The 25,098-nt window shown below is 41.0% G+C and overlaps 1 protein-coding gene across 2 annotated transcripts; it reads left to right on the forward strand.

Moving 5' to 3' along the window:
- The first annotated feature begins 1,410 nt into the window (after nt 1-1,410).
- LOC131240071 (U11/U12 small nuclear ribonucleoprotein 35 kDa protein) lies at nt 1,411-25,085 on the forward strand. Of its 2 annotated transcripts, none has more exons than XM_058238092.1 (8): nt 1,411-1,748; nt 1,870-1,944; nt 2,020-2,071; nt 2,853-2,923; nt 12,908-12,998; nt 13,073-13,148; nt 15,177-15,255; nt 24,723-25,085. In XM_058238092.1, exons 1-8 carry the CDS (start codon nt 1,707-1,709, stop codon nt 24,861-24,863), a joined length of 627 nt encoding a protein of 208 aa, XP_058094075.1. In that variant the 5' UTR covers nt 1,411-1,706; the 3' UTR covers nt 24,864-25,085. The 2 variants fall into 2 exon arrangements, with proteins under 2 accessions (XP_058094075.1, XP_058094074.1); XM_058238091.1 differs by having other exon boundaries at nt 1,413-1,748; nt 1,847-1,944.
- The last annotated feature ends 13 nt before the right edge of the window (nt 25,086-25,098 follow it).

A 25,098-nucleotide genomic window follows, 5' to 3' on the forward strand; every position in this document is an offset into this window, starting at 1 on the left:
AGATACATGTCAAACCTTGACAAGCAACACTGGAAAGCAGTGAAATAGTTACTTTGTTACATAAGAGATATGATGGACTACGTCTTAGCTTTTGAAAATTCTGAAGAGAAACTTGTAGGATATGTGGATGCGGATTATGCAGGGAACGTAGATAATATAATATCGACTTCCGGTTACTCGTTTGTATTGGCTAGTGGAGCTATCAGTTGATCAAAGCTTCAATCGGTGGTTGTACTTTTCACAACTGAAGCTGAATATATAGCAGCAGCAGAAGCATTGAAAGAAGCTGTTTGGTTAAAATGGATGATGAATGAATTAGGGGTTCAACAGGAAGTCGTGCTTGTGCATTGTGATAGCGAGGGCGCGATCGATTTGGTGAAGAACTCGGTGTATCACTCGTAGACTAAACACATTGATGTGCGTCATCATTTTATCTGATAGATGCTAGATGAAGGATGTGTCACTCTTGAGAATATTCACACCAATGATAATTCAACGAACATGCATAATAAGGTTGTTCCTGCAGAGAAGTTCAAATTTTGCTCGACTTCTCTGGGCTTGGCAAAAAAGAAATGAAGAGGGAGTGTGCACGAAAAGCGATGATGATGGTGTTACTATTGAATATGATCAGAGATGGTGATACCAACTTAGAGCAGTGAAGTCGAAGGATTAAAGTTACGATGGTGGTTGTTGATCGAGTACCTTTAATCTGGTGCAATGCAGTTGGGTCGACTGAAGCCCACTGTGATGTCAACCAAGGTCTGTTTCGATTGACCAACAGACTCTGTTGATATCTCAATTGACTGAATGTGCAACTGACAAGATGCATAAGTTTTTTTAAAAGTGCGGGTTTTATTTCTAATCTTGCACGAGAATATATAAGTACACATCTAAGCTTGATTAGGGTAGAAAGAGGAGAGCCTACATGATTTTTTAGAGTTTTAAAAGCGAAAAGCTAAAGTTTTCTATTTTACAAGTTGTTTCATCTTTTGTAATTCATTTTTAATAGTGAATTAATCATCACTTTGTACTGTGATTTTTTGTCACAAGGGTTTTTTAGGTAAAATTTATATTCTTTGTGTTTGCTTATTCTTTTTCTTTCTCTACTTAGTTGGATTCGTTTTGAAATTGCTTCCACACTTATTAAGGAACTTCAATGCCCAACGTAAACATAGCATGATACAAAAAACATATGAACTGGATATGGTGGATATACTATGCATACATTGAGGTAGGTTTTAATGGTTGGCGTTCAATCGCCACTCTTGCCTATGGTGTGGTCCACCTGAGATTCAGTGCTGCCTGTTTTTGATCTCATGCCCAAAAATGTGCTGAAAAAAATGAATTGACGGCGTGGATGTAGTGGCCCACAGCTATTTCAGTAGCAAACGAACAGCTTCTATGCAAAAGATGATGGATTCAAGCTCTCCCGCAATAAATCAGACAGAATGGTCCTTTGGCTTCTACCTCTTCTCCACGACTGAATTACCTCGAAAGATTTTCGCTTGGAAGTTTCCACGAAAAACCAAGAAATCCAATCCAAGAAACCAGATGCGTTGATAGAGAAGAAAAGGAAATCGAAGCAGCAATAGCGGCAGAAATGAGTGGCAGCAGCAGCAACAACATAAACTCCGTCTTCTACGCAGAATCTTTCCATCCAATACAAGCAGGAAGCATCGACGGAACTGACATTCTCCCTCACGACAATGCGGTCTACAGAGCCCTCCTCTGCTCATCTGCTGGCCTTTGTAACTCTCTCTCTCTCTCTCTCTCTCTCTCTCTCTCTCTCTCTACTCATTTTTCCATATTTTCTCGTTCTTTCCTCACTCAAGATTGGTTTTTTCAGATGACCCATTTGGGGATCCTAAGGTTATTGGAGACCCTCACTGCACTCTGTTCGTCGGCCGGCTTTCGCATCTCACAAACGAAGAAATGCTCCGAAAGGTGTTTTTCCCTCTCTCTCTCTATTTCTTTTCATTGAGGAATATACTGATCTTTTTTTTTTTCCTGTTAGTTTAGGCTATGAGTAGGTATGGAAGGGTGAAGAACTTGCGATTGGTGAGACACATTGGTAATTTCTTCTCTTCGTTTTTCTCTTTTTTTTTTCTCTTCTTTCCGCTATTGCCTTTTCTTTTGAAATGGGTGTTTGGAAATTTCGCAGTCTGTGTTACATTTCCAGAGTTTCATTTGCCATTTGTGCAGTGGAAAACACATTTCTTTTATTGTGGTCTAAATTGGGTATTTTGAATTTCAGTGTTTCCTGTTGTATTTGTAAAATTTTATTTGTTGAATTTCTAAGAGGAGAAACTCTGAAAGATTCACTGCAACGCGCCTCACAGGGGTGAGATACCAGGCCATTCATCAGGTGGGGCACCTGGTGAACATTCCATGGCCTAAAATCAAGCTGATTCTCCACTCATCTAGCGGGCCGTGTTTATTTGTTGCACATATGCCATTCTGCATATTTTTCTTAACCATCTCATATGCATGCGGCCAACCTGATTAGCTGGCCACCCTCTCTCTCTCTCTCTCTCTCTTTCTCTCTATCAAAAAAAATCAAGACTTGAAGGAATGCTTGGAGGCTACTTGGAATGTGGGGTGGGCAGAATGCTTCTCCACGAACAACCAACCCATTCTGGTTTGTTTTTGGCACCCCTCCACTTGCATGGTCAGTTCAAAATTATTAACCCAACATAATGATTTGACAGAAAAGGTTGATTTGGATTTACATCCAAACAGTACCTAACCTATTAGTTTGTGCCCAAGTCTTTTTTTTTTTTTTTTGTTTTACGAGAAGATTTCTGCATATAAGATTTAGTAAATTGACTCTTGAGTGTTTACTACCATTTCAGTAACTGGTGCTTCACGTGGTTATGCTTTCGTTGAATATGAAACTGAGAGGGAGATGCGGCATGCATATGAGGTACTATCATGTTGAATATTGGGTTAATCCATTATCTTATGTTTCTATCAAGTTTATTTCATTTGTTATTGAGAAATTTCATCACTCTCTGTGTTTGGATTTTGGATAAATTGGGCATGGCTTCTTAGTACTCCCAACAGTTTTCTTTAATCTAGTCCTAATCTGATCTTAATGTAGTGTGTCCATCAATGGGGAGTAGTTTGAATGCCGTGTATTTATCATGTTTGGAAAACTTGAGACTCGGACTTTGCCTTGACCTTGTGTGATTCGAATTTGGTGAGTTGAATTAGTGAATCAAGTTGATAGAATTTTTTTTTAAATAGTTGATAAATAAGAATATGTATATCATTCTTTTGAATATGTATTGTGAGTTAAATTCATAGAAAATGAAAGATTTAGAAGATAAAAATGAAATTCATAGAAAATAAAACATTTAGAAGATAAAAATTAGAGAAGTTTTATTCAATTTTCCTCCTCTTTCCCTTTCATGACAAAACTGAAAATTACCCCCAAGAGCCTTATTTATTTCCCCTTTTTCCCATCTCCTTTCTCTTTTGTCACTGCCAACAGATGCCCTACATTGACAATGGACAAAATCCTAAAATCTAGAAATATCCAATCAAGAAGCCAAAAGTATCCGAGGCTTTTGTAATCTAAGATAAACCCATTCGTTATTTATGCAAAAGCCAATAGAACTTGTTGGTGGTTACTTGTTAATGCTAGAGTTTACATGCGATGTAGATCATTGCCATAGCTGCAGAAATTTTCATTTTGTTGATCCTAGCCAAAGTTTTCTAATCCTTACACCCTAGCCATTGAAACCCTAACTTCTAGAGCTGAGACTGAAACTCAAAAAATACTCCCTGCGCTTGTTTGCTTTTGTCGAAACCATTTTGTGGATATGGAAAATGGACATGGAATCCGCATGAAATGGGAAATCGTTTATTCCATAGGGATATTTGTCTTTTTGGTTCACAGTTGAGTTTTCCATGGATTCATGTAGAAATCTGAAAAAAGTAAACTGGCAAGTAGTTGCTTTATTTCCTTTCACATCAGTTGGAAATCGTTTCATTGATTTCCTTGGGAGATTTATTTCCTCATTTTTGTGGATTAGCTTGGAAAGAGAAATCGGATCATACCGCATTTTTTTTTTGTTTCACAAATGGTGTCAAAGTAGGATTTTGCAAGTATCATTTTCCTTTCAAAGGTATAGTATAAAACCAAAACACGCTCTCAATGGTCACTTGGTTGTATGAAATCTCCATTAAATTTCTATTGAATAAACTTCCATGTAAGGAGGAATCTTCACTTCTCTTAAAGAACTCAGCTTCTATTTTATTGGGCATTTTTTTTTTTTTTGGTGGAACTTGGATTCATAAGTGAAGAGTTCCATGACATACTTGCGGCATTCAAATGCTGCAACCTTCGAGTTCCATGCAACTTGAGTTCTTATACATCCAAGCAACCTCTTGTAGTAGAAAGATTCAAGCCTCAAAACTATGTAAGATGTTTAGTTGAAAAGTTCAAAATACCTTATTTTAGTTGATTAGTGATAAACTAAGAATCTTTTGAATTCGTAAATTGACAAGCAACAATTTGACAAAGTTGACCAGATTGTGCTGGTTTCTCGAATAGAGTTAAAATGACATATTGGATGAGTTTCTTTTTTACTTGGGAGAGTTACCAATTCACATAAAAACTAAAAAAACTTGATCATCCTTTTATTTTTGTTTTCTATTGGTAGCTATTTTGACTTCTTGGCATGAGTTTGTTCAAGGGTCAACTCGGTTGACTCACAAGCAGTGATTGTAGTTTCAATAGTATCGGCTGATGCTATTAGTATTTCATGTGGGCAATACGAAACCAAGCTGAAGTGGGTGTGCAGGTTTTTGGTGGAAGATACCAATCTATGGAGGAAAATCATCATTACTAAGTGTGGTTCGTCTCTCATAGTATGGTGGATTAACGATTCCTCCCCGTATCGTGCTTCTTTTCTTTGGAAAGCGATTACCAAGGTGGCCCCTATAGTGTTTGGGGGGATTAGGTTCCTCCTTGCCATATGCATCTTTGTGACTCTGAATTCGATGAATTGCTGTCTATTGTCTTGTTTGCATGGCCTTTTAATCTCTTTGGGTGAAAAAGACTCTTGTGTGGTGTCTCAGGAAGTCAAGTAGATTTTTGGTTTGTTCCTTGTACCTGTGTTTATCACAGCTCGAGCAAAGGGGGGATTATTATCACATGGCTCATGTATGGTCCTACAAGGCTCCTAAGACTGTTGCATTCGCATGGCTCGCTGGGAGGAATATGATGTTGACTGTCGACAATCATCGTAAAGAAATATGGTGCTCCCTAATGCTTTTCTGCTGTGTTTGGATGCTGAGTTCGTGGATCACCACTTAAGACATTGTTCCTTCATCAGGGCAGTGTGGTCCGACATCTTGCAGTTGGTCTACGAGTATTTCTTAGGTGATGCCTTGTTTGATCAACAATCTCTTCCGTGCTTGGCATTTTTTAATTAATTAATTAATTTATTTATTTATTTATTTATTTTTGGGGGTTGGTTGTCCCCACTATTGCCTATCATCTAGACGATCTGGTTGGAAAGGAGTAATCATGTTTTTCGGAATCAAAGTAGCCCAGCGAATGCAATTTTTAACCAGGTCTTGTCTGTCTTTCTAGTTTTCCCAAGTTTTTTTTTTTTTTTTTTTTTTTTTTTTTTTTTGCGTGTGGTACTGGGAATGAAATTGGTGAGTTCTTTAAAATTTGAACAGTTTTTCTTGTTTAAACCACTTCGAATCAGCAAATAAAGTTCATAATCCATAATTTTGCATGTTTCGCATGCTTAATCATGAATTTTGGCCTTCGATTTTCAAATTTGGAGAAATGGGGGAAATTTGAGAAAATCCAATCTTTAATTTTGGCTTTCGATTTTCGACTTTTATACATGTCTTCTATGATCTATAAATTATACATGAACTGATTTTGAATATAATTGCATAACTTCTATTAGATAGCGCATAGTTTAGGTAAAGAACTTACTATGTGTAAGTGGTTTCTTTGATCTTTTGAGTTTAAAGCGTATAATGATGTCTTCTTTAATATCCCATGAAGTTTCATTGAAAAATTCAACCAATTTCCCAATGTTTCCCAAAACAACAATACATTACGTGATACATGCAATATTTCCCATGCAATACCCTAAATGCTTCCGTATCCGTATTTCAAGGGTGCGATACATGCATCATATCGCTACTGAAAACACCGGTCACATGTCAATTTGGAGAGTTTCCCAACCCATGCATTTATCACCCTAGTCATTTTTGCATATCTATGATTTCTTGGGTCCAACACTTGTATGTTTGAAATGAAAATATCGTAGAGAAATGCTAATTGCACACGACTTTTTCATACATGTTCCTGTGATGACACTCGCTAGTGTGTACAAGATCTAGACTATGCATCTTGTAATTGCACTATATATGTGCCATTTCCTGAAAATAGGCTGGTTGGATGATCCTAAGCGCTCGCTCAATTTGAGGGATAAAGTCACACAAATCATTTTGTGTGCTGCTCCAATCAAGCAGTTAGGATCATTCTGTTTGATGCAGGACATGAAAATTAAATATGATATGTGAGATTTCAGGCTTAAGATCCAGTTAGTTCAGAAACAATTACACAAATTCCATATCCCACATGAAAGTCCAAACATTCAATTAAGGGGAATCTATGTGGGTCCAAGCCTACACATGATAGGGCTGGATCAATAAAAATTATGAACCAAACGATACTCAAAGATAAGAAATAATCATCCACACATGCATAGTAATCAGTCCGTAATCCAAGGGATTCAAAAATTCCAATTCGGGGAACCCTAGGGTAAGAAAACGGGCATAAAATTGGAGATTTGAGTAATTTAGGGTTAGGTTTAGGGATTTTGGGTGAAAGCGGAGTGAAAGAGAGGAGAGAGACGAACCAGAGAGGTACCGCACGTGTGGACAACAACAATGACCCAGACGCACGTGCGTGTGATCCCGGCCGCACGTGTGTGGGGCCCACTATTCAGAAAAAGGCCACCTTGGCCCTGGTTAGCTAGGGATGGACTCTAAAACCGCCAAATCTTAGCTTGATCCAATGTACGGTTTGTGCGTGGTGCTTCGCCGAAGTTTTAGCCCTCCTCTAGGGCCAGATTCTGAAATTCTGCTATGGGGAGGAGAATTGCTGCAATAGATGATTGATTCGAAATGTAGATGATAGGGTGAGATGAGAAGAAGGGATGGTAGAAGATGGGTAGTAGAGATGGCGATGGATGGGGGCAAATCGGGATAGATGTATCTTCACACCACGGTAGTTAACCCTTCGATGAAGGGAGGGCTTCACACCCAATTAGGCTTCACAACTCAGAGAGTAGGAAAACGCAGAATTTTTATTAATCTTCAATGAATCAAAAGAATTACAAAGGGTGCCTATTTATAGGGAAAACACTATACTCCAAAACTCGCGCCATGTGTGCAACCTATTACTTGGCGATGAAGTAAACTAAAATAAAAATCAAACAAAGAAATCTAAAGCGTTCATGATGTTCTAAATAATAACAATAAGTAAAACCTAAAATATGAAATCAATCCGACTAGCGGGCCATGATCATGAGATCCCATGATGGGCTTTTCTTGGTTATCGGGCCCACTCTTTTGAACCAAAACTCCGTCTTTTAGCATGGGGGCCCTCTTTGGACATCGTCATCGATCCAGATCGACGGTGGGGCCCTTCTTCTTCGTGCGTACGTGCGTAGGGGGTGGCGTGCGCGCGCTTGATGTCCCCATCACTATTGGCCTTACTTTTGGACCATGACCCATATGTTGTGTGATCCCGTTGGATGACACAACATTACTTTTGAGGGATAAAGTCACACAAACCATTTTGTGTGCTGCTCCAATCAAGCAATTAGGATCATTCTATTGGCCTTACTTTTGGACCATGACCCATATGTTGTGTGATCCCATTGGATGAGTGATCCAGGTCTTGTTCACTTCTTCCACCCAGCCCATGGGAAGTGCAATTAGCATTTGTCAGGTTTAAATACATTCGGTAGTGTCATGACTCTTGTGTGGACCATGCGTTGTAGTAACTTGCCGATGAGGAACTATTGCACTATGATTTGGGTGTGAGTAATATGGGGAGTTATGATATGCAATGTACACAAATTTGTTTTATTTAAAAATCTTGTGTAGAGAAGTCATCTTTATAAAATATGGTGTGTGGGAAGGGGGTTGATTCCTGGGCAGGCCGTCAAGGAACGGGGGATCAGATGCTTGGAAATCAATTAGCTAGGTGGGTAGAATGTCCGAGACTTCTAAGCAGGGTGGGGGTCCTTTTTGCTAGATGCATTGCTATATCGTTAGGAAAGGGCACAAGGTGAAATATTGGGAAGATGCTTGGGTTGATGATGTGCTTTTAACCGAATCATCTTTGTCATCGTATTCTCTTTCTCCTTGCAAGGAAGGAAAGTGAAAGATTGTTACAAAATGTTGGGTCATTTAGTTGTGTGGAATATTACACTTTGAAGAAACAGTGACGTCATTGCTTATGAACAAACTGAATGAGACTTTCATTGATTCCAATACCGAAGACAAGAATGTTTTGGAATTGCTATAAAGTCGTTGAAGTCATTCATTAGACTTTTCATGTGAGTAATGCAGTGGTTGCTCTACATGCTAAATTTTGGGGGCTCCAATTCTGCCAGGGGATGAAGATTTTTGGTTGGTTGCAATACTATCATTAAAAAATAAAAAAATAAAAAATAAAATTCTGTTTTTGATCTTCGTTGTTGTGTTTCAATGGCCTATTTTAGTTGACTTTAGCAAGTCAAGTTGACAAACAATAATTTATCAAAAGAATGGTCCGATGCACCATAGAATACATGTTAAAACATAAAAGATGATAGATTTGGTGTTTTATAGTTTTCCTATTTTCTTGTTAGTTTTTCAAAGAAGTTTGGGCCAAAAAACGATTTCAGCTAATATGGGCTCATTTTGTCTGATATGAGTATGATTTGCCCCTTACCGTATCATTTTTGGGCGAGACCGATACGCTCTCTGATACCGATATCCAAAACCTTAGATCACTCACGTGATTGACCATGCAATTTAGTGTTCCTTCTTATGGTTGTAACTTATAAGGTCTCGTACTTCGATGTGTGATATCACTTTGCATTGAGACTAAAATTGAGTTTCCCCCCTTTTGTGCTTGTGTTTGGAAGAAGTGAAGATGGGGCTTGTGATCTCTTCAACTAGAGGAATATTATCGTTCATCCCATACCCATTGACGTAATCCAACACATCCAGTTGCATTAATTGGCATTATAGCAAGTTACATCCTTAGGAACTCAAGAGTTTCATTTTTCACTTTTCTCTTCTCCTCCTCTTTTTCTTCTTCTTCTTCTTCTCTTCTTCTTCTCTCTCTCTCTCTCTTTTTTTTTTCCCAAAAAACCCTAACCATCACCCCCTACCACAAGCCCTAGCCACCGCAACTTAAAACCATAGTAATGCAGGGGCATTTTCACACCAGGCTTGAGTGGGGTGGCCTGTGAGATGCAGGGGCACACTCGGGTTGGGCGGCCTGTGTGAGGCGGGTGACTCGTGTGAAGTGGAACCCATGTGAAGTGGGGCCCACGAGGGAGGTTCGGCCGAGGTCCTAACCCATGCGATGTGGGGCCTGAGCTATGAGATAAAGGGATTGATTCACCATGCTCTATCAGTTTGAGCTTTTAGAGTAAGTGGTTAATTGTCCTGCATCAAAGTGGTATCAGAGCAGGAGGTCCCGTGTTCGAGACTCCTCACCGAGGGTGATTAATGCAGGGACATTTTCACACCGGGCTCGACTAGGGTGGCATGTGGGATGCAGAGGCACACTCGGGGTGGGCGACTTATGTGAGGCGAGCCTCACGCGTGTGAGGTGGGTGACTTGTGTGAAGCGGAACCTATGTGAAGTGGGGCCTATGAGGGGGGTTCGGCCGAGGTCCGAACCCATGGGATGTAGGGTCTAGGCTATGAGATAAAGGGATTAATTTGCCCTGCTCTATCAGTTTGAGCTTTTAGAGCAAGTGGTTAATTGTTCTACATCAAAGTGGTATCAGAGCGGGAGGTCTCGTGTTCGAGACTCCTCACCAGGGGTGATTAATGCAGGGGCATTATCACACTGGGCTCGAGTGAGGTGGCCTGTGTGATGCAGGGGCACACTCGGGGTGGGCGGCTCGTGTGAGGCGGGTGGCTCATGTGAAGCGGAACCCATGTGAAGTGGGGCCCACGAGGGGGATTCGAACATGTCCTAACCCATGCGATGTGGGGCCTGGGCTATGAGATAAAAGGATTGATTCACCATGCTCTATCAGTTCGAACTTTTAGAACAAGTGGTTAATTGTCCTGCATCACATAGATACATATCTAGTCTTAAATGTCCACAACAATCAGCCCCAATCTAGCTTTTTGCATCCAACTCAACCCTTCTCCTAATCCCACATCCTCACATTCCACCCAAAATGCTAGATCTAACCTAGATCCATGTTACCTCTACAATCTACACCAAACCCTTAGATCTAGTAGATTTAGATGTAAACTGTACGAACCCAAAATCTTTAGATCCAGAACCTAAACACAAAATCCAGCCCTTACCCTCAAGCCAAATCTCAACATGTCTCTTTCCCAACAACAGATCTACAACTTTATGTTCCAAATAAACCTTTACATTGTGACCATCACCCATCCATCTTTATATCCACACCCATCGGTAGGGTGCACATGTGGTGTGGTCTTTGATCTTTAGGAGGAATCTTAGAGACAAGGCAGATGATAAGGGAATTTGGATTATTTGAAGTTGGGAGTGTGTAATGCTTAACAAAAATGGGATGAGTTTAGAAGTGAGATGCCTCAAGAGACTTTTCTGTTACATCTTTCTCCAAAATTGGGAGGGGGTCCTCAAGTCATTGCTTTTGGGTGGCTACTGGGTTGTGATAAATAGACTGACACTATATGCATTTGGGGAGAGCTAAAAATGTGAATCACCTTTTACTTCATCACATGTTTGTCTCCAGTTGTGGTGCTTTTAACAAATTCTGATTCATCCGTTAGGTTCTCCAAGTATACATGATAGGGGATGAGTTTCACTTGTTTAGTTTGCCATTCTCTGTCAAGGTATTCAATAATGCAATGATGGCCGTAACAGCCACCGTAATTACCGTTACGATATGGGCCATAACCCCCTGCATCAGCTGTTACGGTCACTTTTTTAAATCAGCCCCGGCCCCGTACTGGACTGTTATGGGCCATTTTTTCCATAACAGCCATTACAGCCCCGTAACGCTCAATGGTTCTAATCGATACGTAACTTTAAAAAAAATAATAATAATAAATAAATAAATTATAAATACCATGTTGTCTGTTGATTTGGCTAATGATCAACAAAGAATCCCCAAACGCTTTCATTTTTTTCACACCCAGCGGAATAGCTTCCTTCAGTCCCACAATGCAGGCTTCATATCCTGCTACATTATTGGTACATTTAAATGCCATTTTCCTCAACACAGGAACAGGAACATTGTCAGGAGAAATCAGAACTGCTCCTACACCTCTACCATTGCTATTTTTGGCCCCATCGAAGAGCATAATCCATGATCAACCATACTTTCTTCTTCAATGCTTTCTAAAAACAGAATTTCCTCACCTGGAAAATGGGTCTTGAGGTGGCTCCTACTGGGAACAATTGCTGGCCTCTTGGAGGTGTGCTCAGCTGCCATCATAGGGGGGGCAAGGGCAGGATTCTTAGGAAATTATATTCTTAGTGGTACTTTGGTCCGTTTGGAAGGAAAGAAACAATATAACATTTACCAATAAATGTGAAAATACCAACCAGGTGGTCGATGGAAAGGTGCAAGATTGACTTTTGGGTCTGATATTTAAAAGAGTTTGTGGGGGTGTTGGAAGGACAATTTTAATAGGGAGTTAGATGTGCTAATCTAACTCCTGCGGGTCTTTCTGTAGTGCTCTATGGGGGCCTATATCTTTTGTCCTTTTTACTGATAAAAATAAAGAAAAGAAGAGTCTAGGATTTGGGCCAAGAAAGAGCCAAGCAATGGATTTCTAGTGAAGTTGATGAAGGAAAGAAGACCACAACCCACAAAGCTCAATGCACACAGACTTAAATCTAGCCAAAATCAGACTATTTCTGCTAATTGAATATTGATGTACATGGTTAAGTCTCTTGTGGATAGTCTGTTCTTATTTCAGTAAGCTCTCATTTGATTGTTTCAAGTTGTTATATTACATTTTTAATTGTTTTTTCTTTTTGCTAGCTTGCGTCCATTTGTAAGTTTCCCTTTTTATTATTTGCCATTTTGCTCTATAAGTTGGCTGGTGTCCAACATGAAGTTTGAATATTTTTTTTTTGCCCTATCCCAACCTTTGGTATATGCTTCTACTTTTTCTTTTTTGCTTTTTAACCAAAATTTGTTTGAGAAGAATCACTGCAATGTACTGTAGGCTGTAGCAAAATATTTTAAATGTATCTTGCTGGATAGGTTATCTGAAGAAGAAAGATTTTATCATTTGCTTGTGAATCCATGTTGCATCCTCCGTTACAACATCAAGTTTTGGCAAGAATATGTAATAATGGCATTTTACCTATTCAACAACATGCCCATTTGCCTATTTAGTTTCTCTTCCCATTTCAAGCGTTTGCATCATGTATCTGCTTGCACAGTTGAAGAGAAACTGGCACAAAGCTTTAGCATGAAAAATTGATTGGATTCTCCATTGGTTGTGGGTATGACAGTGATGATATCAAATTAGATTAGGACACAAGCAAACACTTTTATTATTATTATTATTATTATTTGAAAAAATTGATCTTTCTTATTCTTTTGGCTTAGGGTGTAGTATATTGTGTTAGCAGTGCATGCAATTGTTCTTGAATTTATATTCCTCTTATGTGCAGGATGCTCACCATTCCATCATTGATGACAGTGAAATAATTGTAGATTATAACAGGCAGCAACTGATGCCTGGATGGATCCCCCGAAGGTTAGGTAAGTTGCATCTTAATCCCTTTTGAAACTCAGGCAGGTGCATATGAACTAATTAGATTATTTTACTTCAACAGGAGGGGGACTTGGTGGTAAGAAGGAATCAGGTCAGCTTCGCTTTGGAGGACGAGAAAGGCCATTCCGAGCTCCCCTGTATGAATACTCATTTTTTAATATAATAGCATCTGCGTTATTTGTGCTCTTAGTTTGGCTGTGCAATCCTTTCCATACTCGGACTCGGGCGAGTCATTGTTAGTTTTTAGAGATCAAATGTCAATTGTATAAATTCGACTTTCTCAAGTTATGACTTATGCATGATGGTTTTGTATTTATATATGTAAATAAGTATAGATAATGAATTTTTGTAGTTTATTAAAGAGCAATCACTAAGTTACTAAGATGCTAAGTTCAAATCAAGCTTCCAAACTAAAATAAGAAATTCTGTCTGAACTTCAATTGAACAGGAAAAACAACTTTTTCTTATTCTTTAATTTGTGAGAAGTTCTAGGGTGGTTCACACAAGGAGGGATTCAAGATGTGATTTGCAGCACACGCACCAATATGCCATGTGTGTGAGATCCAGGCCACTAATCATGGGGTCCAATTATGAATACGCCCTGGCCCAGTCATCAGATGGCTCGCATGTGTATGTGAAAAATTGACAGTTAGAAAAAAATATGACCAACTGTTTATAATCAATGTACACATATGGGCCATCAAATAAATGGTTTGGCTTGACTTTTGTGGATGGTTTACTGGATGCTCATGGTGGAACCTGTCTAATGAGTGGCCCTGCTCTAGCATGTGTGCCACAAATTGCCTCTTCAATCTCTTATGTAAATCACCTCGACTATTCACTCCAAACTTTTTTCCTTTCTAAAAGATGTAGACTCCTATGGCATTCATCATATCATATAATAGCCTTGCCCCACCTATGTGGGGTTGGCTTTATGAAGCCTGTTTCAGCAATCAGGATTTGGGATCTGCTTGGCAAAGGTTTGCCAGATGCCTGCCCACTTAACATCAACCCTCCCCACCTTTACCTGTGCTCAGGACTGGTGGGCATGTCACTACAATGTGGAGTTCGTTCGTAGTTTTGTACAGGCAATAGAAGAATCTACAACCAAATGTAAACACCACGAAGGAAGCCTTACAGACCTTGAGAAGGACCTTCCAAGTCCTCATAACGGATACTGCATCACTATTTCCAATTCCTTTAAACTAGCCAAATGCACCAGAAATACACGTGTATAAATCCTTGCCAAGCTGCAACCCCAGGCCCCGGGCCTGCAGCATAAGTTGCGGTAGCCTTTACTCCTATGACATTCTGAACAAAAATCAGTTTTACTCCAAAGTTGTGGTAGCCAACCAGTGACGTCAAGACAATTTTTAAGTTGTGAACAGAAACTTACACATCATCATCTTAGTCTGCCTCCCAGCAATTTGGGGTTGGCTTTTAAACAGTAGATTGACAAAAGTTTTACAATCTCTTCCTATTGGACATCAATCTTCCTCTTTTACCCAAGGCTTTGGAGCTGGTCATGCTAGTGGCTCACATGGGGTCTTGTTTTTCCTGCTCCACCACTTATGCCTTTTCAGCCTTTTCTTTCTAGCCTATACCCCATCTGCCCTGTTTAGACAGCTTAAACATAGGACCTGGTTGCTCTACCCAGTCATTTCTCTATATATTTCAATAGATTATTGGAGAACCTCTCATTTCTTACAAGTAGGAGATGAAAAGAAAAGAAAATGAGCTCGCACTGGTTGACTTGCTTCTCCACCGATACAATTCAGGTTTGAATAGCATGAAATGGTTGGCAAATTTACTATACAAGTAGAACAATTCTAACTGGTGCTGACCCAATTAGTCGGGATAGGCTTAGATGACGATGAACAATTCTAACTAGTGATGGTTTTTCATGGAGAAGCATGGAGGGCCTGATCTGTAAGGTGCAAAATGAAATCCCTTGTTAGATGCCATGTTTCTACTTATGTTGATTTATTAGTTAAAATCACGGTAAATGCATATTATGGTGTATGTTTTTCTTTTAGAGAATTGTGGTGTAAAGTAGTTGTTTTCTTTTCCAATGACACACACACGCACCCATGCGCGCGTGTTGTGGATAGATAGATAGATAGGTTGATATATGTATAAACACTGATTCTACTTACTGTAAGCAGGCGCCCTATTCCTTGGGATGATCTGAAAAGGCTAGGTATTCCACCACCACCAGAAGGTCGATATATGACGCGCTTTCAGGTATTAGTCTCTTCCTTGCTATTATCATTGTTTTTGCTGTTATCAAGGTTAAAAAACCTGAACTCGGGAATCTGGATTTCAACTACGACCTTGTTGCCTATCACTCACTAGTTGAGTTGGTTAGGTTACCCCTCTTCTACCAAGACGCGATATCTGGCCTTGAATGCCAGTTATTTTCCGGTTTCAGCTCCCTGAACCTATTTCTGTAATCCAACAAAAGAAAGGAGATCTGATACGTTGCCAAGTTAGAGTACGACCCAGCTTACTGACACAGCTGTCTTGTAAACTCAATCATGTAGCTTTTGTCAACATAAGGGTTCCATGCTAAAATTTAAACAATGTGGATATTTACCCTGAAGTCAAGCCTGAGTTAATTTTCAGGCCTTCAGTACATGTTTTGGGCACAACTAGGTCTATTGGCTCACTCATCTCATTTTCCCGTTGTCCCAACTCACTGAGTTAAGACCACATTGAACTTGATGTTCAGACCTGGACAGTTCTGGGTCCTTACTCTTACCCGGGTGGTAGACTCCTAGGAGTTTCAACACCGGGTCAAGGGTTCAAGTACCCACCAGTGGTGAAATCCCACGGTGTGCATGTGTGGGGTATGTGTGCGTGTGTAAGCGTGTGTGTGCGCGTGTGTTTAAAAAAAAAAAGAAGACCTGGACAGTTCTTTTTTTCTAATAATAAATCTGCAATGTATTTGTAAACTATCTTTTTCCCCCCCTTCGAGAAGGTGACAATTTCACTAAAACCAAGAGCAAGAAACAAGAAAACGCAGAAGACGGTCTTTCGTTATTCCACTGCGAAAAAAAAAGGACAGCAGAAACGAGAGGAACAAAAAAGGAAAAAAAAAAAACAAAACAAAACAAAAACAACTGCCAGAACCCCGGCTAGATCACCCAAAAACAATTGACTCCCAGTTACTTCTTAAGGCGGCAACCAAGATTCCTGAAAAATTCTGGGAGGCTAATGACCCTTCCCAGAACCAAAGAGACAATAGAATAGGATAGAGCTGTGGTTAGGACACTTGCCTTTAAAGAATGCCGTGTTCCTTTCGTAACCCCCAAATGATAGCAAAGGGAAATAGATGTCATAAGCGTCTTCCACTGTCTGAAATGGGACTGGCGAGCTTCATGAAGGATACCCAAGAGATCAATGAAATTTCTTGGTTCCTCATTCTGATGAGGGGGGCATTCCATATCATTGATTCCCCCAAATACTCGTAGCACTCCCTCACTTTCGCCTTCTTGTTTGTTGCGAGGGCAAAAATGATGGGAAAATCGTAGCCAGATGCATGTGCCCTACCAAAATGTCCTTTCAAAATCTAATTCTGGATCCCTTGTCCATCAATAATCTGCAACCTTCACCTTTCAAAGTACCTTTTTCGGGGACACTTATATTAGCTTGATCAAACCTCTTGACTATCCGACTAATTAACCTCCTGATGCCGATCCAACGGGCAAGAAAATAGAAAAATGCTCAAGCAAGTGGTAGAGAGAAGAAAAAGAGAGGGTGATTGCTTTAATTGAAAAAAAGAGAGATGACAAATTGACAATACACTATAGATAGCTTGGGGATTTACTCACTCTCAAGGATGATCAAAGATCTCATAGAAAGGGAAAAAAATACTCTAGCGATATTTCTTTACTTACAAAGCTCCTCTTGTCACGCCCCAAACTCGGAAACCGGGCTTACAAAATTCTCGATCGTCGAATCTGACGCCAACAGCCTCCACAGTACCCCATTCTTAGCTCTCGACACCCATATATCAGGTTCCAATCCTAGGATCCTACAAGGAGGGTTTTTCAGCATGAATTTATTTCATAATAAGCATAACCCACAAACAATAACCGAGACACCATCACAAAATCTACTATGATAAAAAAATTTAAGGTACAATGCTCATAAAGGGAAATACAATGATAATAATAACGGAAACTCCTGAAGCTCGACTGCACGCTCCTGCTCCTACTAAGCTACGGCTGCGTCCTGGCGTTACCTGCATGCATTAATTGTGCATAAGCTTATAGAAAGCTTAGAGGGTGGTGAGAGTGTGTGCGCAATATAAGCGTGCTCAGAATGCAATATCAGAGTAATGAGGAATATGCTGGCGAATCCATGAATACTATTAGTCATACCAAGGCTATGCGATACAAGGCATGAATGCTATCGGCCATATCAAGGCCATGCGATGCGAGATGCAACTCAAGCATCCCAGTCCTCATCCGAATCCACATATCAATGCAGCTCATCACTAGAGCATCAAATATCGGTATAGTTCTCACTCTGGATAATTACCGGGGTCTAGTATACTCTACACCAGCTTGCCACCCCTATCCGAGCACACAACTGGGTAAGTGGAAGAGACCTCACTATCCACCTGCCAATATCGGGCCCGACTCGTCGATAGCGAACCCATTCCTCAAGTTGGTCAAACTTAACCTAGATATTACCCCCTCACTCAGGCGGGTAAGGTCACACCTTTTTCCAACCGACTACGACACAGTTGAAGACGCGGCCTACTGGTATATGGCTCTCGTGCGCTCATGTATTCACTCAGTCTCGACGTTGGAGTCATCCTCTGGTACCATCGGGCTTAGGAATTTTCACCCAGGGACATCTATGGCGCTCCAATGTTAATAACAGTATTTCTGATATCCAATCCGACCATCTACAATATGCCTATGGAGGCCACAATCCTGATGTTGTTAGGGCGCACAATAATCATGTCACACAAATGCGAGGTGCATGAATCACACTATCAGTCATACAGCAATCTTGTGCGTACCGCGCGCTCATGTGGGGCAACTCCGCCTATCAGGGATCCCCATAAACAATCTGTCCAATAACATATGGTATGATCAGTCATTCCTCATATCAAGTATGCATATGATGCGTATGGGCATGGAGCTATACTAAGCATGTTATATGGTAATGAATTCTCTTCATAACAAAGATGGGCCTAGACGGCATACACACAAGTATGGGCCTAACAATGGGCCCTAGGGAGAGTTACAATATGGCCATTGAACCATCATTGCTTTACAATGTGGACGTCAAACCATCATTGCTCCCAAGACATGACCCGCCATAAACATCATTACATACATCATGGTGGAATCACACATCGCAATGGACCTCATATACATCACAGTAGGCCTCACACAAAGGTCTTACATACATTTCATTGGGCCTCACTCATGGTCCTTATATACGTCACATTGGGCCTCAACCCATGGGCTTCAAATACATCACAATGGGCCTCATCATATGGGCTTCACATATAACGCACTGGGCCACAACAATGGGCCTCATATACATCAAGTGGGCTGCATCACATGGGCCGCACAAATGAGCCTCATTTACATCAAGTGGGCCGCATCACATGGGCCGCACCAACGGGCCTCATATACATCAAGTGGGCCGCATCACATGGGCCGCACCATCTATACCATTCATCTATTTTACAGATCATTTTAGAGCGTTACCCAAAAAAATGAATCATATCGGAAGATCATCTGGACCATGCCATAAATAACAGTGGAGATAATGATTTCCGCTGTTAAACAATTCACCGAGCCAGGGCCCGCCGTCATGTTTATTTCCATCTAATCTGTTCATACACAAGTACCTGAATTAAGTGGAAAAACAAATTTCATACTGATCTAAAACTTTTAGGATACCAAAAGGATTTTAATGGTAGCCGTTCAATCCTTCATTGTTTTCTGCAGTGTGGTCCACCTGATATACGGATTTGCCTCATTTTTAGTCTCAAGCCTTAAGACGAGCTCACCATTTGGATAGACGGTTTGGATGTAACACATACATTTGCGGTGGGTCCCACCATCTAGCCATCTGGACAGTGTGGATTAGATCCATATATCACGGTGGAGGCCCACAGAACTTGCTGACAAAGTGCAGTAGCTATATAGTTGGTGCGTGGGATGCTGGCCCACCGTCCAGATGATGGATGACTGGGATTACAGCAAAGGTAGGTTCCACAGAACTTGCGACGTCACTACAGCAGCTATATAGCTGATGTGGGATGCATCAGCGCTGCTACAGCAGGTGGGTCCCACGTGGGCCCACCATAACACATTATATATTATATTATATTATTTTTATTTATTTTATTATTATTATTACTATTATTATTATTCCTCCTTTTTTTTTTTTGCATATCCTAGCAATCACCGTCCAGTGGACTGGATGGTGTGGACTACCACACGTGCAGCAGACCCCACCGTCTAGGATCCCACGGACGGTGTGGATAGTACATCTCGGTGGGCCCCACATCTTGAGGTGGACGGCCTGGATATATAACACATCATCAGGTGGTCCCACATGGAAGTGAGGATGGACGGTTTGGATATAACACATACCTCACGTCCAGACTGTCAGAACTTGATGCGTCAAACAACAACTATGTAACTGCTGGTGGGCCAGCCAGCAGATGGACAGTTGGATCATTGTTGGCCCCATACAGCATGAATGAAACGCATGCGTGATTAGTGGGTCCACACGTGTGGCCCACCACAGCTTCGGGATAAAGCTGATATTTGTGTTTTTACTTCATCCAGGCCTGTCCGAATGGATAGACAGCGAGGTGGGGCCCAACACATGGACGGTCTGGATCAGGTGGGCCACATTCCATCACCAAGAGAGAGAGAGAGAGAGAGAGAGAGAGAGAGAGAGAGAGAGATCGGTATAGTGGAGGGACCCCGCTACTATGGGCCCCTCTTTGATCACAACACCTACATTAAAGTGGGTCCCATCATAAGTGGGCCCTTAAATGGAAATCAATGGTGGATATCCTAAAATCACCCACCTCTCCTTTAGCTCCTTGGACTCCTTGGCTCCTAAGCTAGCTCTTTAAGGGTGGATGATGAAGGTTGGATGGTGGAGATGAGAGTTTTTGGGGTAGGGAAGTGGGCCTCTCTTGGCTTCTTTTCTCTCCTTAGAATTTTTCTCTCATGTAAGCTTGGAAATGGTGGAGAGAATGAGAGAGGAGAGGGTGTTGTAAGAGAGATGGAATGGGAGGAATGGGTGTGTAAGGAAGGGATGAGTGGTGTAAGAGAGGGGACATGAGAGTTGACTTTGGGGATGGGAGAGAGATGGGTGTCATGCCTTGTTGGTAAGAGAGGGATGGGTTGTGTACTTGACTTGTGATTGATTGATTGATGTGATAGATTGTAGAGATTCTCTTGGAATTCGCAATGCGCGGCGTTTTCCTAGAAATAAACACGGGCCCACAACTCCTGGCCTGGGTATCGCATCGGTGAGCGAGACCTGACGTTGTTACCGCGGCGACGGTGCGGTCGCTAGGGTACAAGTTTCGAGTTGAGCCGACTCTGATATACGAGATACGACTTAGGGTTGCATGCAAATGCTATCTACGTGTCGTGGGTCACCGGAATTCGACCGGGAGGACCACGGAAGCCTATGGAACGGTACGGACTAGGATACGGGCCTTACACCTCGAGGGAGGGGGGACTCAAGGACTCACTTCCAATGCTACATCAGTCTCTCCCTCATCAAAAGAACTCGTCCTCGAGTCTGGCTTGAGATCCTTTTCCACAACTCTTTGTCAAAATTTTGTAACTCTTCATTGATCCAAGTATTTTCAGATTGGGGCTTGTTCTTCCATCGGAGAAGATATCGAGTGTAGGTACCTCGCCTTGCACTCATAGACCGTATATCAAGAATGTCAATAATTTTGGATGAGTCAATTGAAGAATGCATGCCAAAATTTTCAAGACTTGGCAGAGATTGCTTTTAATCTCTATGATATAGATAAGGGTCGGTAATGTTGAAAATATGACTGATCCCTATTCCATTGGACAGTTTAAGTCTATATGCATCTGGCCGATCTTCTTAAGAATGCAGCATGGGCCAATCTTCTTGTTCTTCAATTTGTTGTAAGTACTCGCTGGAAGTCACTCTTTTTCACAAGTATGTCAATCATCTTCTTTAAATTCCAAATGGCGGCAGTGAACATCAACGACTTCTTTGTATTGTTCATTAACACTTTTAATGTTAGCTCAAACTTGTTCTTGGACTTCTTGGACGTGGTTAACAAGTTTTTTGGCTTCCATACTACTTTTTTCTGGTTTAGGAGTTGGTACCCGGTCTAAGATATGGTTCGGGTTTCTTCCATAAACCACCTCAAATGGAGCCTTTTGAGTAGATCGACGCTTAAAATTGTTGTATGCAAATTCGGCTTGAGGCAAGACAAGATCCTATTGTCGTGGGTGGTCACTTGTCAAATATTGGAGTAGATCACCAAGAGATCGGTTGACAACTTTGGTTTGGTTGTCGGTTTGTGGATGATAGGCACTTGAAAATTGGAGTATCCATATATTTTCACAAAGTTCGCCAAAAGTGGCTCACGAACCGTGTCTTGGTTAGAGGTGATGGTTATTGGAACACCATGGAGCCGGACGATCTCTTTAAAAAAGATGTGAGCAATGTGAGAGGCATCATTAGAATTCCTGCATGGAATAAAATTTGACATTTTAAAGAATCGATCAACTACCACAAAGATAAAATCATAGCCTCGTGTTCTTGGCAACCGGAGCATAGAATCAATACTAGTATCTTCCCATGGATGAGATGGTATAGGCAAAGGTTGGTATGGTTCACAATTTTGTTGCTTACCCTTAGCTCTTTGGCATGTCATGCATCTATGAACGAATCGTTTTACGTCTCGGTTCAACTTAGGCTAAAAGTAACGTTCGTGGACGATTGTCTTATCTCAACCAAAGTGATCGCCCAAGCCACCATCATGTAACTTGGCTATGACTTGGTGTCGTAGGGATCCTTTAGGAAGGCATAGTTGGTTGCCCTTAAAAAGGTACACATCCACAATGGCATAGTTTTCATTTTGTCCATTTTTACACTCTTCACAATCATTTCTAAAATGTGGGTCGGTTTTATAACTTTCCAGTAGTAAATTAAATCCAATTACTTCAAAAGACAGAGTCTTGATGAGACAAGGTTTCCGACTAAGTGTATCCACAACTTTTTTCATGGTACTAGCCTTGTGATTAATCACAAAGGTATACTCTTGTAAATAGGAGACCCACTTAGCATGTCGAGAATAAAGGTTTTTTTTTTTTTTTTTTTGCATTGAGGAAACAGAGACCTTATGATTGGAGTATAATGTAAACTCCTTGTGTATTTAGTAGTGATGCAAAAACTGCAAGGCTTGCACAATGGTGTAGAACTCAACGTGGGGCCCCAATGACTACCTTGGGCCCCACCCCCATTTATCTCTCTCCCCACCAATCTCTCCCTTTACCCCTATAAGAGGAGCTTTGTAAGTAAAGAAATATCCTTAAAGAGTATTTCCCTCCCTTTTTGTGAGATCTTTGATCATCTTTGAGAGTGAGTGAATCCTCTTGTATTTGGGTGAGTGAATCCCCAAGTCATATATAGTGTATTGTCATCTCTCTTTTTTCAATCAAAACAATCATCTCCATTTCTTCTCTCTACCACTTGCTTGAGCATTTTTCTACTTTCTTACCTGTTGGATCGTCATCATTTGGTATCAAAGCTGCATCACCTCCTCAGAGGATCACCCTAGGTTTTCCGTTCTATTAGGAAACCACCCACCTCCACCTGCCTCTCTATATTTCCTATAAATTACCTCTCCTATGGCTTTGCCTATTAGTATAAAGTGTATCTAATAAATAAAACCAAACGTTATGAATTTGATTATAAATATAAGTAGGAAACCAATATACTAAGGAATTCTGTTCCTAGGATAGAAGGGAAGGAAGAATTTGGGAATGGATGCCTCTTGGGAACTTCACTTCTGGACTGTTCTTCTAGTTCTAGGCGCACACTTCAGAGGGAGGGGAGGCCATCCTTGCTCTTTGGTTTAAGGTCACCACGTGCCACTTTTACCATAGGCTTCCAAATATGTGTTTTATGTATGAAAGGGAGGAGATGGTTGACGATTAGTCTCTCCATTGTAGGCAGGTGGAGATTAGAATGTTCTCAAACTAATGTGGAATTTCTTGGGTCTTCAGTGCCACATCATCCAAGAACACCAATAGTTGGGTTGGTGGATATTTCCTGGGCAGAGGTAAGATCCTCAGGAGGATGCTTCCATTTTGCTTTGATGTGAACAGTTGGAGGGAAATGATCAGAGGATCACTGACATTGTCAACGGCATAGTCGCTTATTGGAAGAAAAAACTGATAGATAGCAATTAAAAAATGATATTAATAATATTATCAGCTCACCAATATAAAAATGGTAGATAACATGTAATGTAGCATCTTCAAGTGGGCTCTCTCAAACCATGTAGTTTCATAAGGTGCTGCTTGGATGTCTACATAGAAAGTCTATTCAGGCTATTATGGGGGGCTGGTGGTGGAATGAGAATCTAGAAATGCTATCTTGTGGGGTTTCAAAGCATAGTTGAAATCTTGAAGCTTCTCTTTTGTTTATGATGAGATTTAATCTGTTGGCCTCTAGGGCTTAAAACATTGCAGTTGCTTACGTGGGTAGCCAATGAGTTAGTCGATCGTATTGCTAAAGCAGTTGAAGGCAAGATGGGTGCCCTCCATTTGGGATCCTTTCCCTTTGCCCTAATTTATCCTTGGTAAAGAGAGTGATGTGGTCAGATGCACTAAAATCAGATGTGGTGATTGAATCATATCAATAGGTCCCCTCAGAAGGGGGAAAACAGCTGAGGTCATGCACAGGGGGCTCCTATGAAAAGGTGCTAACCGTGATGCATCCTTCTGTACTTTCTTCTCTTCTTTTTCTTCTTTTGTGCGGTACTAATGGACTGCCTTTTCTGAAACATGATTCGAGGCATCTCACTTGGTTGAGCGAAAACTCGTGACTATGATTTAACTTGACTATAATTATTTGCCATGGTGGTCACCACCGGTTTCTATTCGGTAGAATCAATATGGCTGTCAATGGGCCAGTCTGGCCTGTTGAGATTTCGGGCTTGGCCCACTTTGGGCCGAAATACTAGGGCCAACATCTGGATCAGTGCCTAAATCTAAGCTCATTTATTAATCAGGTTTGGCTTGGGATGCCCATCGTCCAATGCAGCCCATTTAAGGCTGAGGATATTTTTGTCAATGTCATTGATGAATTGGCATGCCAAATGAACAGCCTAGATCTTGCACAAAAAGAGGGTGGTCAGGCTCAGGCTGGACTCAGGCCCGAGCCGTAATTCATCATCATGGATTGGGATGGACCTGTTTCTTTTGGCCTCTCACAGGCCCAGTCTGGACTCAGACCGGTCTTGGACAGACTTTGGGCTGGCCCGTACCTAATGATCAATGGCCGCAAATCTCCCCCCTCATGTGAAAGACCTTTCAAATGAATTATGTTTGTTTCCCAGTTGGGTTCAATATCCCAACTCTTCTTAAAATGATACTAAAAACTGTTGGTTAATATCTACATTTTTCTTACTTCACCTCTCCTGATTGGTACAGGTTCCTTCTCCTCCAAGACGGAGAAGAAGCCCAGCAGCAGAACGGGAAGAGCGCTCTCACAAGCACCATAGACGGCATAGCAAGCATTCCCATCGGCATGAGAGGAGGCGGTCTTCAAGTAGAGAACGAAGTTCTGACTGATGAACTGTAGTTGGTTAATGCATGGTTCTGTGTAGTACGAGGCCTTGACATCCAGCACATTATAATTGCATTATACAAAAATGTGGAAGGTCCTTTTCTAAATAATTTGAACGTCCGATATTATCTGCCAAAACATTCCTTGGAGATTGATGAATTTTTTGTAAAATATAGCCACTGGATTTAGAACATTTGGATCTAAGACTGGCACGTTCCATTGCCCAATTCTTTTTTTTTT

The sequence above is a fragment of the Magnolia sinica genome, chromosome 3, assembly GCF_029962835.1.
Source record: "Magnolia sinica isolate HGM2019 chromosome 3, MsV1, whole genome shotgun sequence".
Lineage (NCBI taxonomy): Eukaryota > Viridiplantae > Streptophyta > Magnoliopsida > Magnoliales > Magnoliaceae > Magnolia > Magnolia sinica.

Bases quoted from the DNA above. Each gene is read 5' to 3' on its own strand.
- LOC131240071 (XM_058238091.1), top strand. From the start codon at position 1,601: ATGAGTGGCAGCAGCAGCAACAACATAAACTCCGTCTTCTACGCAGAA. The intron at 1,945-2,019 runs GTGTTTTTCCCT...CTGTTAGTTTAG, and splicing joins ACGAAGAAATGCTCCGAAAG to GCTATGAGTAGGTATGGAAG. The intron at 2,924-12,907 runs GTACTATCATGT...TCTTATGTGCAG, and splicing joins AGATGCGGCATGCATATGAG to GATGCTCACCATTCCATCAT.